We start from the raw sequence: 16,319 nt of genomic DNA on the forward strand, positions 1-16,319 counted from the left end.
TTTGAGCTGCCTCCCCTGCACTGGAGCTCAGAGGGAGGGAGTCCAAGTAAGTCAGTGCTCGGGCCCTTTAAGAGGTGCTGCCTGGGGCTTCAGCAGCCTCAGTCTCTCTCAGCCTCAGTTCCTGCTAGTTTTCTAGCCAGAAGTGATGGGGACTTCTCTTCTTGGCACTGGAACCCTGAGCTGGTGGCCTAGTATGGGATGAGGACCCCTCACTCCTCAGGGAAGACCTTCACAGCGGAGGTGTCCCTCCTGATTTTATCTGCCACACGTGGGTATGGGACTAGCTCGACCCGTGCTCCTCCCCTCCTACCAGTATCGATGTGGCTACTTCTTTATCCTCACCCGAGGACATTTTTTGCATTTATCTTCAGATAGAGTGGGAGGGAAAGAGGGAGGAAGAGAGAGAGAGATTGATGTGAGAGAAACACCTTGACTGGTTGCCACCCGCATGACCCTAACCAGGGCTGGGAACAAACTGCAACTGAGGACTTGCCCTCAGCAGGAACTAAACCTGGGACTCTCTGGTCCGCAGGCCGATGCTCTAACCACTGAGCAAACCGGCCAGGGTTGTGGCTGCTTCTTTAATTTCATAGTTGTAGGACTTCCATTCAGCTCAATTTCAGGCAGTTTTGAATGATGGTGGTTCTGTAGTTTAGTTGTAATTTTGATGTGGTTGTGGGAGGAGGCGATATCACTGTTTACCTATGCCGCCATCTTGACTAGAAGTCTCAAAATGTTATATTTTCTTTTTTTCTTTCTTTTATTTATTTATTTATTTTTTTTATCCTCACCCGAGGATATTCCTCCATTTTTTGTACAGATAGAGTGGGAAGGAGAGAGAGGAAGGGAGAGAGAGAGAGAGAGAAACATCGACGTGAAGGGACACATTGAGTGGCCGCCACCTGCACGACCAACCAGGGCCGGGGACAAACTGCAACCGAAGTACGTGCCCTTAGCGGGAACCAAACCCGGATCTCTCCGGACCGCAGGCCGACGCTCTAACCGCTGAGCCAAACTGGCCAGGGCTCAAAATGTTATATTTTCTTATAGAACATATATAATTTCATTTTAATATATCAATATTTAGTTCATTTTGACTTTACTTTTTGTGTAAATTGTGAGATATGGATCCAATTTATTTTTCCCCCAGCTGGTTACCCAGTTTTCCATCAAATAAACTTCCTTTTCTTTCTAATGTAAACTGCCCCTTTTATCATCTATATTCTATTAACAATCATAAACTTTTCCTGCATTATTTAAAGGATGTTTAAATTGGATTATATAGCAAATGGATTACCTTGTAATTATTTACTTGTCATTTTTACATTATAGGAAAAAATACAAAGAGAAAAATATAAGGATAATGTTTCATCAGTGAACATAAATATTCAAAATACGTTGAAACACCTTCATACAGATAGTATTGGTGGAGGTTCCAAAGTGGAAGATAAGGATAAAAGCCAGTCTAGAACATTTCACACTTATAAATCTCATGGATTCATGTCTAAAGCATGTATAAATGATGATCAAATGAAGACCCTGTTAAAGAGTGCAAATCCAGTTAATGCTTGTTACAGTGAAAGTGGTAAAAATAAGACTTCATATATAGCCAATTCAGGCTGCAATCAAAACTTACATGAAGAAACTTTTGAAAAAAAAGATTGTGTTTCTCAATCAAGGTATAGTTTAATAATTGTTTCTAACTTTTATTGATTTTTATTTTTTTATTTGTTTCTAACTTTTAAAAAATTTATTCCGCAAATATTTTTTTGTGCAGTATTAGGTGCCATACTATTAAGCACTGGGATATAGAAATGATATAACATGGTCTTGGGAGGAGCCTAAAGTAGGAAATGTTGGGAAAGGAGTTTGGACAGGGAAGTATGGGCCAGTTGCAGGGGTGGGGAATGTCCAGCCCAAGGGCAGTATAAGGTTAACATCACATGCCTTGCCAAATTAGCCTGACCAAATATAGCAGGGTAATTTTTTTAATCTTTGTTATTGAAAGTATTACAGATGTCCCCTCTTCTTTTCCCCCACTGACCCCCCTCCTCCCACCCCTTTCTACTTTCCCCAAACTATTGTCTGTGTCCATTGGTTGTGCTTATATGCATATAAGTTCTTTGGTTTATCTCTTCCCAACCCCCCCACCCCACTCCTCTGAGGTCTGCCAGTCAGTTCCCTACTTCCATGTGTCTGGATCTATTTTGATCAACAGTTTATTTTGTTCATGATATTCCCTAAATAAATGAGATTATATCATATTTATCTTTCTCTGACTGGCTTATTTTGCTCAGCATAATACTCTCCAGGTTCCTCCATGTCATCTCAAAGGGTAAGAGATCTTTTTTTCTTACAGCTGCATAGTATTCCATTGTGTAAATATACCACAGTTCTTTTTTTGTTTTTTGATATGTACCCCTAGCGGAAACCGAACCCAGAACTCTCTGGTCTGCAGGCCATCGCTCCAACTGCTGAGCCAAACCAGCCAGGGCTATACCACAGCTTTTTTATCCACTCATCTAATGATGAACACTTGGGTTGTTTCCAGATCTTAGCTATTATAAAGAGTGCTGCTATGAACATAGGGGTGCATATATTCTTTCTGATTGGTGTTTCAGGCTTCTTAGGATATATTCCTAGAAGTGGAATCACTGGGTCAAATGGCAGTTCTATTTTTAATTTTTTGAGGAAATACCATATTGTTTTCCATAGTGGCTGCACCAATCTGCATTCCCACTAGCAGTGTACTAGAGTTAGCAAGCTAATTTTTAAGTTGATAATTTTGTATGACCTGAGAATGATGTTATAAAATTCCAAATGGCCCTTTGCAGAAAAAAGGTTCCCCACCTCTGGTGGGGCCTCTCATGTTATACTCAGGATTTTCAGTTTTAACTCATAGGTATAGGGAACCATTGAGAATTTTAAATTGAATGACATGATCAGATTTGAATTTTAGAAAGGAAACTCAGAAACCTGAAAGTGAAACCCTATACCTTAAGTAACACTGATAATCCCATCAGCAATATAGCAAAAAATAGTTTATAAGTTAAGTTGTTAAAAGGGAGTAGGGTGTGATGAAATTCTGCTTTAGGCTTGCCTTTTCATTTGTTCCCTGCACCTCACTTCCGGTACAAGTCCTTTTTCCTACAGGTAGCCTGTGGAGCTGGACCTGGGGTTGCAGCTTTCTTCTTAAACCTTTTCTTGTGTTCTGCTCCTCTGATTGTTACTGTGCTAAGAGGGAAATTTAAGAGGATACTCCTATATTTTGGGAAGGTTGCAGGGTAAACTAAGTATTAGAAAGATGGATTATATCATTACCACCCCTTTTCTTCTTTTCAAAACCATTCTTGATGTTAATTTTAATTGATTTCTCAGGGATGTGGAATTGGGAAGCAGTGAGATGTGTTCTTGGGTCAGCCTTTTACCCACTGACCCATTCAGTTCTTTCTCTTTTTTTGTTCTCATTTCTTCCTATATTCTTTTATAATTTTTTGTTCCATGTTTCTGTTGTCATCAGTATTATTGCCCTCTGGAGTCTTGTTCAACTCCACTTTGAGAAACAAGGTTATAACCATCTCAGACCCTACTTTGGCAGAATTTGGGAGATTTTGGGAGATCCTGGCTCTAGCTCCTTCTGCCTGCCAAACACAGAATCATACCATTGCTTACAGAAACATTTGTACACACACCAAATAATATGTTTACTTTTAGTAATCTGGTGTCTATTTTCTTTCAGCGACCATGTTTTTAAGCATCCAAACCCCATTGTCAAAAATGGAAAGCAGCATTTACCAGTAACAGGTATGATTAAAAATCTTTCTTCTTTGATTTTTCAAGGAAACACATATTTAGCTGACTAATGTAACTAAAAATGTACATTGGTATATCTACCCTCTAACGTATAAGCCACACCTCTGACTTTTTCTGGTATAAATGCTCAGTCACCTTTTATTGACATCTAGGAGTCTTTTGTTTATTCATCTGATATGTAATATTAGGCTAAAGTTTATGAAAATCTTGATAATTAATTAATCTTGTAAATGTCAGAGTCTTCTCATTATTCAAAAAAATCTTTAATTTGCCCTGGCCGGTTTGGCTCAGCGGTTAGAGTGTCGGCCTGCGGTCCGGAGAGACCCGGGTTCAGTTCCCGCTAAGGGCACGTACTTCGGTTGCAGTTTGTCCCCGGCCCTGGTTGGTCGTGCGGGTGGCAGCCACTCGATGTGTCCCTTCACATCGATGTTTCTCTCTCTCTCTCTCTTCCTCTCTCTCCCTCCCACTCTATCTGTACGAAAAATGGAAAAATATCCTCGGGTGAGGATAAAAAAAAAAAAAAAAAATCTTTAATTTTGCAATTTTTTTCAGATCCATTTACATTATGTTCAGATATAATAAATAAAGAAGTCATCAATTTTTTATCAGCTGACAATTGTTCCAAAATGTTCAAGTATAGATGCTCAGGTAAATATTTTTAAATTATAATTATTTCATAGTCAAAGTTTTATCTGATATTAGTTAAGTAGAATCTGTAATAGTTCTGCCTGTGTGATTTAAACTTAATTTACTTTGGAAAAATAAACCATTTGAGTATCATAATCCATTCAAAATATTGCCTTCTATCTGCATGCATCATCCTGTGCTCCCAGTATTTGTTTATATGAATTTATGTAGCTGATACTATTTTTATTACTTTACTATTCTCTTTTTGTCACAAATAATACTTCTATAAGTTTAACTTTACTGAGTAAGTTAAGCATTTTTTTATATGTTTATAACAAACATATACATGTTTCTAGTGTTCATGCTCCATTATTTTTTCTGCAGGGTTCTTTCTTTTTTTAATTTTATTTTTTATTTATGGTTTACATTTAATATTATTTTGTATTAATTTCAAGTGTAGAGAATAGTGGTTTGAGAATCATTTACTTTACAAATTGATTCCATGATATTTCAAGTATCCACCTGGAAATACATAGTTATTTCTGCAGGGCACTTGTAAATGTTCCATAGTGCTTATTCCAGCCCTTCTTCTTCTCCTTCATACCCTGGTATTTTCTCTTTATTCTTTTTCTCACACAGTGTGCTCTATGAAGAAAATTGAGGCTATTGCACATTAGGCTCAAAATATTAATATTCTTCAGTCTTTGATGTAGAATTTAATTTTATTACTATAAAACTGATTTCTAGCTATAATCTGAATCCCATCTCTTTTTTTTCTTCCCATTTTAATATTTGTGAGGTCTTTCTTTTTATTTCTTTTCTATCTATTAACTCCTTTTGCCCCAACTTAAATTATGTTAATTTCTCCTCGTCTGAAAATCCAATAGTGTGATTTGCTGTTGCTTCAAGTGTTCATCTACTTTTCTTTCACCATTTATTATCAGATTCCTGCTCTTTCTCCCTTCTCTTTCAATTTATTCATTCTCTTTTAACTCCCTGCAATCTGGCTTTTTAAAATTGCCCTTCTACTAAACATTAATGTTAAAGGTTACCTGAAGCCTCACCTCTCCCCTCATCCCTAAACCAATGACTTTTTTATTTATTTTTTTTTAAATATTTTTTTCTTTATTGATTTTTAGAGAGGAAGGGAGAGAGAGAGGTAGAAACATCAATGAGAAAGAACATTGACTGGCCGCCTCCTGCATGCCCCACGCTGGGGATCAGGCCCACAACCTGGGTATGTGTCCTGACTGGGAATGGTACCGGTGACCTCTTGGTGCATGGGTCAGTGCTCAACCACTGAGCCACGCTGGCTGGGCCACTATATTCCTTTACAAAAAAAATTTTTTTTTTTCTTCATTGATTTTAGAGGGAGAGGAAGTGAGAGTGAGAGAAAGATAGAAACATTGATGAGAGAGAACATCAATTGGCCACCTCCTGCATGACCCCCACTGGGGATTTGGCCCACAATCTTGGCATGTGCCTTGACCGGGAATCGAACTGGCGACCTCTGGGTACATGGGTCGATGCTCAACCATTTGCCACACCAGCCGGGCATATTGCACTATATTCGTTTTGATGATGTCATGTCTTTGTGGAGTTGGGTTCTCAGTGGTAGTTGTGATAAAAATCAAGCACCATATGAAAAGCAAGTTACTCAGCTCTGTTGCAGTATTTACTTTCGTAGTATCAACTGTCATTTTACTGATGATTTTCAAATATGTATCTCTACACTTAGCTTCTAGCTTGGGTTATAACATCATTCTTACATTTCCAGCGATACCCAGGACATGTTCATGTCAATATCTTGTTTTTATTTCAAGTTTAATGTATTCAAATCACAGCATCTTTCTCCCTCTTAGATTGCTCTTCCTCCACTTGCTCCATTTCTATTATTGCCACTATTCTGGCCTCCTAGATTTCAAATCTTGAATCATCTATAAATATTTTTTCTCTTTACATCCCCTATTTCTAGTCTTTCAGATTTGGTTCTTTTTTTCTTTCCAACATAGGCTCTTGTGGCTTCGTGCCTAAATCACTCTAGCAACTTCCTAGGAATCTTTAGTCTCAAGTCTCATCAACCCCCAACTATAATGTACATATTGCTCTTAACTTCTCTTCTTAATATGTGCTTTTTGTCACATCACCATGCCAAAAACCCCTCAGTGCTTCTCTGTAACTCACTGAATCAAACACTCTGCTTCACTTTCAAAATTCTGTGGAATTTTGTCCTGTTTCCACTTGTTAAATTTTACTGCACATTTGTTCTCTTTGAATCTGCCAGAAATATGCCATGCTTATTAAAAACTTTGTCATTCAATCAACTATCAAATTATTTGAGGTATCCTAAACTTCTCCCTTACCCCAAAAGCTCATTCATTATTCATCATTTTACCTCAGAAATCTCTGTGATCTCATTGCAAATGCTCTGTTTCAGAATCTCCGCATTTATTTTCTGATTGTTGCAGTAACCCTTCAACTGATCCTCTTACCTTCAGCTGAGATTTCTATAGGACAAATGAAATCATGTCATTTTCCTGCTTAATAAATATCCTTCAGTTCCTCCAAGCTGACTTTAAGATAGTTAAAAATCCTCAACATGGCTTTTAAAACCCTTTTCTTTTCCTTTATTGATTTTAGAGAGAGAGAGGAAGTGAGAGGGATAGAGAGATAGAAACATCGATGAGAGAAAACATCGATTGGCTGCCTCTTGCATGCCCCCCACTGGGAATCGGGCCCACAACCTGGGCATGTGTCCTGACTGGAAATTGAACCAGCGACCTCTTGGTGCATGGGTCAACATTCAATGACTGAGCCACACCAGCTGGACTTAAGACCCTTCTTGACCTTGCTCTTTCAAACCTCACCAACCTCAAATTTTTCCTCATACTTCTCTCATATCTTATACTACAGCCAAAGTACCAATGATTTTCTGAATGCACTATGCTCTTCCATTCTTCTGTGCTTTTGCACATGTTCATTGTACTAGAAATGTCTTCATCCCAGCCAACTTTCTCCCTGGATAAATTCTTCTCGTACCTTGGGAATGGGCTGCTATTACCATTATGTGACAGGCAGATGGAGAAATTTATAACATATGGGTGTGGTTAACATTACCTGAACCCGCCCTGGCTGGTTTTTGCTCAGTGGTTAGAGCGTTGACCTGTGGCCAGAGAGACCCGGGTTTGGTTCCCGCTAAGGACATGTACCTTGGTTACAGTTTGTCCCTGGCCCTGGTTGGGTTGTGCGGGTGGCAGCCACTCGATGTGTCCCTTTCACATCGATGTTTCTCTCTCTCTCTCTCTCCCTCTCTCTCTCTCTCTCTCTCTCTCCCTCCTGCTCTATCTGAACAAAAAATGAAAAAAATGTCCTTGAGTGAGAATAAAAAAAAAACAAAAACAAATTACCTGAACCTACTGATCAATCTTAACATTAAAAACAGTCAGACGGCCCTGGCCAGTTTGGCTCAGCGGTTAGAGCGTCGGCCTGCGGTCCTGAGAGACCCGGGTTTGGTTCCCGCTAGGGGCATGTACCTCGGTTGCAGTTTGTCCCCGGCCGTGCGGGTGGCAGCCACTCGATGTGTCCCTTTCACATCGATGTTTCTCTCTCTCTCTCTGTTCATCTCTCTCCCCTCCACTCTACCTGAACAAAAAATGGAAAAATGTCCTCGGGTGAGGATAAAAAAAAACAAAAAACAGTCAGACTGCCTGGCTGGTGTGGCTCGGTGGTTGAGCATAGACCCGGGCACCAAGAGGTTGCCGGTTTGATTTCCTGTCAGGGCACATGCCCTGTGGGCCCAATCCCCAGTGGGGACATTCAGGAGGTGGCCAATTGATGTTTCTATCTCTCTCTCTCTCTCTCTCTCTCTCCTTCTCCCTACCTCTCTTTTTAAAATCAATAAAGAAAAAAACATTTTTTTTTTTTTTTATCCTCACACGAGGACATTTTTCCATTTTATGTTCAGATAGAGTGGGAGGGAGGGAGAGAGGGAGAGGGAGAGGGAGAGGGAGAGAGAAACCTTGACATGAAAGGGACACCCACACAACCAAACCAGGGCCAGGGACAAACTGCAACCGAGGTACATGCCCTTAGCAGGAACCGAACCTGGGTCTCTCTGGACCGCAGGCTGACACTCTAACCACTGAGCCAAACTGGCTAGGGCAAGGAAAAAACATTTTTAAAAACCACACACACACACAAAAACCAGTCAGACATTATGTGCCTCTTAATACGATGCAGTAAGAAGTATACAATACTACCTGTGAGAAATTCTAAAAATGATTAAATCTGAATCTGATCAATCCTCTAGGTCTGATTACTAATTTATTGGGAACACAGGAACATTGTTTTTTTTTTTCTTATCCTCACCTGAGGACACTTTTCCCTTTTTTGTTAAGATAGAGCAGGAGGGAGAGAGAGGAAGAGAGAGAGAGAGAGAAACATTGATGTCAAAGGGACACATCGAGTGGCTGCTTCCCACATAACCTAACCAGGGCCGGGGACAAATTGCAACTGAGTTATGCGCCCTTAGCCGGAACCAAACATGGGTCTCTCTGGACTGCAGGCTGACGCTCCAACCACTGAGCCAAACTGGCCAGGGCCACAGGAACATTTTTAAAAATATATTTTTTCTTTATTGATTTGAGAGAGAGAGACAGAGAGAGAAACATCGATGAGAGAGAACATTGATTGGCCATCTCCTGCATGCACACTGGGGATCGGGCCCACAACCTGGGTATGTGTCCTGGAAATCAAACTGGCATCCTTTTGGTGGATGGGTCGACGCTCAACCGGTGAACCACACCAGCCAGATGGAACATAGGAATATTTTAAAGGATGTAACTAGAATGTAATCAGCAAAACCAACTCTTGAGAAACTCCATAGTACAAATGATCCAGTATCTACAACAAAAAAAGTTAGTTTGGGGAAATTTGAACACTGGATTATATTAAGCATACTTTTCTTAGGTGTGATAATGGTTTTGTGTGTTTTAAGAAAAAAGATTCCTTATCTGTTAGGGAAGCATACAAAGTATTTATAGATTAAGTAATACTTTAATGCACATTCCAGTCTTCATAATATAGTGTTTACACCAGTGGGGGTGGCTAGGCAGAATATGGGTGATGGAGTGTAGAGAAAGTATTATTGAGCATGAGTTAATAATTATTGAAACTGGATGATGGATACGTGGAGGTTCATTATACTTTTTAAACAATTGTTGAAAGTATTAAAGATGCATTACAGATGCTCCCTTTTTTCCCCATTGAGCCTCTCCTTTCCACTCTCATTATACTTTACTCTTGTGCATTTGAAATTTTCCATAAGGAGACATTAAAAAACTATGACTGGACATGAGTTACTTCTTTTTTTTTTTTTTAATTCTCATCAGAGGATATTTTTCCATTGATTTTCAGGTAGAGTGGGAGGGAGAGAGAGAGAGAGAGAGAAACATCAATGTGAGAGAGACACATCATTTCATTGCCTCCTGCACGACCCCAACCAGGGCTGGAGATCGAACCACAACTGAGGTACGTGCCCTTGATCGAAATTGAACCTGTGACTCCTTGGTTGCGAGCTGACCAACCCCTGAGCTATGAACCAGCCAGGACCAGAGTTATTTCTTTTACATATCTTTCCTAACAGTGACTCCTGCCTACAACCAGACCAAAGTAGATGCTCCTTTCCTATATCACCATAACTCTGTTCACACCTCTATCATAACACTTATTATATTGTGTTTGTTGTCTGTCCATCTCTCACAAGACTTTGAGCTTCTTGACATATTTATAATTAAGTTTCTGATTTCACTTCAGTTACTGTCATAAAGATACTTGCTTTCATGGATTTGTTATTAGATATTTTGTAACATCTATACATCACTTTAATTTGTTTTCTTCTAGGTTGCATAGCAGTAGGAAAATCCCTGAATAGCCGAAATTTTAGCAAGCTCTTGCACTCTTGCCCATACCAATGTGATCGTCACAAAGTCATTGTGGAAGCTGAAGACAGATATAAAAGTGAACTAAGGAAATCACTTATCTGTAACAAAAGTAATTAATTCAGCAGCTTTAAAACTGTAATTATGTCTGTACCTTCTGAACTATGATCTAGGACATATATTAAAAGCTAGAGAGTAAAATAATGTTGAAAAGAAAATCTGTCTCTGAGCAACCAGTGATGTAAGACGTATCCAGTGAGCAGATTTAGTCTCTGGTGGTTTAAAACATATTCCTAATCCACCTAAGGATTCCTATTAGAAGGGGGAAATAAGGGAAATATCCTGCTAATGAAATTGATGTGCTATTACTCAGATTGGTATGGTAAATATGCTAAATGTTTTCCATATTTTTCAGAAATTCTGCTCACCCCACGTAGAAGACAGCGACCCAGTAATGAACCTACTACCTCTGGAGGAATAAGTGAATATGTTTAATTTGAAATTTTTTGTATTGATTGATTTAAGAGACACACACACACACACACACACACACACACAGAAAGAGAGAGAGAGAGAGAGGGAGAGAGAGAGATACTGATTTCTTGTCCACTTATTTATGCATTCATTGATTGATTCTTGTATATGCCCTGAACGGGAATTGAACCTGCAACCTTGACATATCAGGAGGACACTCTAACCAATATTTAATTTTTAAATAAGCCAAAATTTTGTATATATTTTAGGAAGAAGGGAACAGCTTGAAGATTGTTCTATTTCATCATTAATGGCTCTTAAATGATAACCCTTGTCTCTGATGAAAGTCATACTTCCTAAGAAAAGAGGTGTTTCTCTTCCCTTCCTCATGTTGCTTGCTTACCCATTGCCAGCTGGGGAAGGAGCTGGAGGAACCTAATATTTATTAAGAACCTGCTATGTGTTAGGTGTTTTATAGCTATTATTTGCTTTAATTCTTATAACAACATTATTTTATTTCCACTTTAAGGCACATTGAATTGGCAAATGGCAGACTTTAGGTTCAAATGCAAGTCTGTCTTCCTTTAGAATTCCCTGTAATAATCCTCTAAACCACATTTGCTTTTTTTTTTTTTTTTATCTCCAACTGAGGACATTTTTTCATTTTTTGTTCAGATAGAGTGAACAAAAGGAAGAGAGAGGGAGAAACATTGACATGAAAGAGACATATCAAGTGGTTGCCACCCGCATGACCCAACCAAGGCCGGGGACAAACCACAACCGAGGCACATGCCCCTAGCAGAAATCGAACCTGGATCTCTCTGGACTGCCGATGCTCTAACCGCTGAGCCAAACAGGCCAGGGCCACATTTATATTTTAAGAATAAAATTATTCTCCTATGTACAAGTGCTTCAGAAAGATTTTACAGAAAGTTTTGGTTCATCGCTGTAGCGCTTCAAACAATCAAAATGGGATAGACAGATAGTATAAACCTTAAAACCCTGCTCAAAAATCAAAATACTTCTTAAACAATTAATGCACTTACAGGAATTTTTATTGAACTTCAGAGTTAACATTTCAGGTTTATCACCATTCCAAATTTATCACAGAGACTTAAAGAACATTACTATTTTCTTCTATTTACATGAAATTGGTACCTGCAGATAAGAATAAGCAGTTGAGTGCCTTACTTGTCAAAGTAAGCTGGAAATTAGTAACATATATAGAGCCATTCTATTATTTATTGCAAAAATATTCAGACTTGTTACATCCAGGAAACATGTTGCCATATACTTTCATTTGACCATTTTTGCTGCTAAAACCTTGAAAGAAATTTCAAATTTACTTTTTTATGTCTGGGTCTTTTTCTAGGTTAAAAGTTCTGCATGTAAATTAAAATTAAGTACAGCATCACTATAGGATAGCCCACTTTAAAAAATATTTTCTGTATAAACTGTTAGAAAAATGGATATTTTTCCATGGAAACAAGTTACACTTGGAAATCTTGATTTTTGACAAGGAGTTCCCATCAAATTAATATAGATTTTTTTTTTCAACAACATGTCTTAAAACAGATATGTGACAACTAAAAATATTCTATAATCATTTTACATAGTAAAATCATTTTGCAGAGCCTCATGAAGTATACATAATTATGGCTATACATTAATTATACAGAGGGATCCTAAATACTGTTTTGTGACATTCGACTCATAAATACATACATGTTTTTTGTGGGTTAGAATTGCTTTAGCTAAAACCAAATAGTTAATAATTTGGCCTGCCTTTTTAGAATGTAGAAAGGCATCTAGAGGAGTTAATGATTAGATTGGCCTCATATCTCTTTCACAAGCAGGCCAAGAAAATTTGATATGTTGCCATTCCCCCTCCTCCTTGATAAATTTCTCTTTTGTGTTAGAAATAGTTGTCACCACTCAGTTGGGTATATGTTACACCCAAATTTGAAATGATTCTTTTGAGATGGGAGCATTGCAGTATCAAAGCATTTAAAGAGCCTCAGGGGCCCGGTTGGTGGCTTAGTGGTTGAGCATTGACCTATGCACCAAGAGGTTGCCAGTTCGATTCCCAGTCAGGGCACATGCCCAGGTTGTGGGCCCAATCGCCAGCAGGGGGGGGGGGCATGTAGGAGGCGGCCAATCGATGTTCTCTCTCATTGATGTTTCTATCTTTCTCTTCCTCTCCCTTCCCTCTCTCTAAAAATCAATAAAGAAAAAATAAAGAAAAAACTGCAGAGCCCTGGCCAGGTAGCTCAGTTGGTTAGAGCATTGTCCTCATATACCAAGGTTGTCAGGGTACATACAAGAAGCAACTAATGAATACATAAATAAGTCAAACAATAAATTAATCTTTTTCCTCTCTCTCTCTCTCTCTCTCCCTCCCTCCCTCCTTCCCTCCCTTCCTCTCCCCACCTCTCCCTACCTCCCTATCTCTCTGCCTCTCCCTTCCAACCTCTCTCTTCCTTTCTCTCTCTCAAATCAATTTTTTAAAAATTTAAAGAGCCTCAGGGACAAGACTTTTTTGAGATGGATTGGTATCTTAAGGGGATTTGAACAATAAGAGTCTCTAAAACTGAGCCTTCTTGCCTATTTTCCCTGCTCTTTCCTAATGCCCAGTCAATATCAAGAGGAGCAATGAAGAAGCCACAGAGGGGAGCCTTGTGTTGTACAGAGATGCTTCTTCCTTCTAGGCTGTCTACTACTCTGCTGCAGTAACCTTTGAGGAATTGGGCACAGATGTTAAGTGCAGGAGTCAATGAGATGACAGCTGCAATGGAAAAGTGGGGATTGGCTTTACATGAACAACTCTATACTCTAATATCCTGAATGTCATAATAACCCATCCAATACTGATTACAATGAGTTCAAATCACTTAGCAAGTGAAACTGAAATCATTTATTTCATTTATTTCTTAGATAACCAGTTTTCTAGTAGACCCAAAAGTAAGGAGTGATTTATTTATTTATTTATCCTCACCCGAGGACATTTTTCGATATTTTGTTCCGATAGAGTGGGAGGGAGAGAGAGAGAGAGAAACATCGACGTGAAAGGGACACATCGAGTGGTTACCACCCACACGACCCAACCAGGGCCGGGGACAAACTGCAACCGAGGTATGTGCCCTTAGCGGGAACCGGACCTAGGTCTCTCCGGACCGCAGGCCGATGCTCTAACCCCTGAGCCAAACCAGCCAGGGCAGTAAGGAGTAATTTAATTGATAAGCTTTAAAACATTTTTTTTTTTTTTACCATTAATAACTTTTTTCTTTCAACAAATATTTATTGATCATCTATTATGGGTCAGACACTGTTTTAGACTCTCGGGATACAATGGAGAGCAAAACAGACAAAAATTCCATCTTCATGGATCTTGCATTCTAAGTAAGACCAGTAAGTCATAATCAGACATTATTTTCATGTATTTATCAGCCTTCTGCTGGTAAGATTTTTGTTTGTCTTTTAAAAGATCTGAACTGTGGTTCCTATCCCAGGAGAGGTGTAGAAATAGCTAACAGTCTTGACATACCAGGACAAGATTTTCTAAGGGTTTTCCAGGTCCTACTAAAGTAAATAGCAGCTTTAACTGAATATACAAAAAAAAAAAAAAAATCATCCTCATCAGCATCTATATACAATAACATGAATTAGCAATGAATGAAAAAGCTTCAAAGAACTATTTCTTAGTAATCATTACCAGAAGATATTTGTGTTTACAGATACTAACTATACATTCTTTCTTTTGTAGTATCCCTAAAAATCAGATAGATAAAAGTTTCCTTCTCCCTTTTACAGTCTTTATTTTTTTTAAGTTTTAACAAGCTGAGCATCCATATAGGTAGTGAATTTGTTTTTTGAAGCAAATTTCAAAAGACCTTTATTCTTTAAAAATATTAATCAAGACTGATAATTAAAATAACAAGTGTTGATATTCTTTTCTATTCTATGAAGTTATGGAGCCCTTTGGGAAGACTCTATCTGTAAGATAGGTAAGCAGTTTGTTAACTGTCCTCACAGGATTGTGGAGAGAATTAACAATAAATGTTTGTAAACTCTTGTGCTTCTTCTTTTTTTTTTTTAAAGGTAAAGTTTTTTATTTTTTATTTTTTTTGTACAGATAGAGTGGGAGGGAGAGAGAGAGAGAAACATCGACGTGAAGGGACACATTGAGTGGCTGCCACCCGCACGACCAGCCAGGGCCGGGAACAAACTGCAACTGAAGTACGTGCCCTTAGTGGGAACCGAACCCGGGTCTCTCCGGACTGCAGGCCGACGCTCTAACCGCTGAGCCAAACTGGCCAGGGCTATTTTTTTTTTATCCTCACCCGAGGACACTTTTTCATTCTTTGTTCAGATAGAGCAGGAGGGAGAGAGAGAGAGAGAAACATCAATGTGAAAGGGACACATCGAGTGGCTGCCACCCACACGACCAACCAGGGCCGGGGACAAACTGCAAGAGAGGTACATGCCCTTAGCGGGAACCGAACCCAGATCTCTCCGGACCGCAGGCCGACGCTCTAACCGCTGAGCCAAACCGGCCAGGGCAACTATTGTGCTTCTTGATTAAAAGATGTTGCAAGTATTATTACAATATGATAAAGTTACAATTATTGAAGAAGTCACAGTGATAATATCTAGCTTAATAGAAGACACCTAGTTTTTGAAAATTGAAATGGATTTCTATGTGATGCGTAGCTCAGACGTGATGTTTTCTCATTATATAGTTCTTTAGAATAAGTTAAGCACTTATTTGGGTCTCAAGAAGATTTTTTTTTAGGAGGCACTAATATATTCTCTAATTCTCATTACAGAAAAAAGAAAAATTCGTAAAAACTTTACTGAAGAAGAAGTAAATTACCTTTTCAGTGGAGTTAAGAAAATGGGAAATCACTGGAATTTAATTTTGTGGTCTTTTCCCTTTCAACAAGGACGGAAGTCTGTTGACCTTGCTCAGAAATACCACAAGCTGATCAAACACCCCAAGTGAGCAAATCCTTAATTGGAAGAAGACTTGTCAGTTTTTAGAGTAAGCTCTTGAAATACAGTGCCTTGAAGATACAAAATTTAAAATATTCTAACTCAGCCAGTGTGGCTCAGTGGTTGAGCGTCAACCCATGCACCTGTTCGATTCCTGGTCAGGGCACATGCCCAGGGTGTGGGACCGATCCCCAGTGGGGGGCATGTAGGAGGCAGCCAATTGATGTTCTCTCTCATCAATGTTTCTAGCTCTTTCTCCCTCTCCCTTTCTCTCCCTCTACTAATATGAATAAAGAAAAATTTTTAAAAATATTCTTTTAAACTCTCATGAGACAAGAAATGTGGAATACTTTTGTGATGTGATGAGCTGTAGCTAATCAAATTATTAAAAGTTTATAAAACAAATACATTTTTAAGGTGTGGATTAGTAAGACAAAATTCCTTCATAAAGTCAAACATTTGTTTAGGAATATG

General features: G+C 38.8%; 1 protein-coding gene across 2 annotated transcripts in view; it reads left to right on the plus strand.

The window, feature by feature from the left end:
• Positions 1-15,895, plus strand: part of TERB1 (telomere repeat binding bouquet formation protein 1) — a 63,536-nt gene extending 47,641 nt beyond the window's left edge. For both annotated transcript variants that reach the window (XM_036274415.1, XM_036274416.1), the window contains 6 exons: positions 1,333-1,679; positions 3,740-3,804; positions 4,366-4,461; positions 10,342-10,491; positions 10,795-10,860; positions 15,680-15,895. In XM_036274415.1, coding sequence (XP_036130308.1) covers positions 1,333-1,679; positions 3,740-3,804; positions 4,366-4,461; positions 10,342-10,491; positions 10,795-10,860; positions 15,680-15,855 — 900 coding nt within the window. In that variant the 3' untranslated portion in view covers positions 15,856-15,895. The remainder of the gene's footprint in view (positions 1-1,332; positions 1,680-3,739; positions 3,805-4,365; positions 4,462-10,341; positions 10,492-10,794; positions 10,861-15,679) is intronic.
• The last annotated feature ends 424 nt before the right edge of the window (positions 15,896-16,319 follow it).

This window comes from Molossus molossus, unplaced genomic scaffold, assembly GCF_014108415.1.
Source record: "Molossus molossus isolate mMolMol1 unplaced genomic scaffold, mMolMol1.p scaffold_m16_p_21, whole genome shotgun sequence".
In the NCBI taxonomy this organism is placed as follows: Eukaryota; Metazoa; Chordata; class Mammalia; order Chiroptera; family Molossidae; genus Molossus; species Molossus molossus.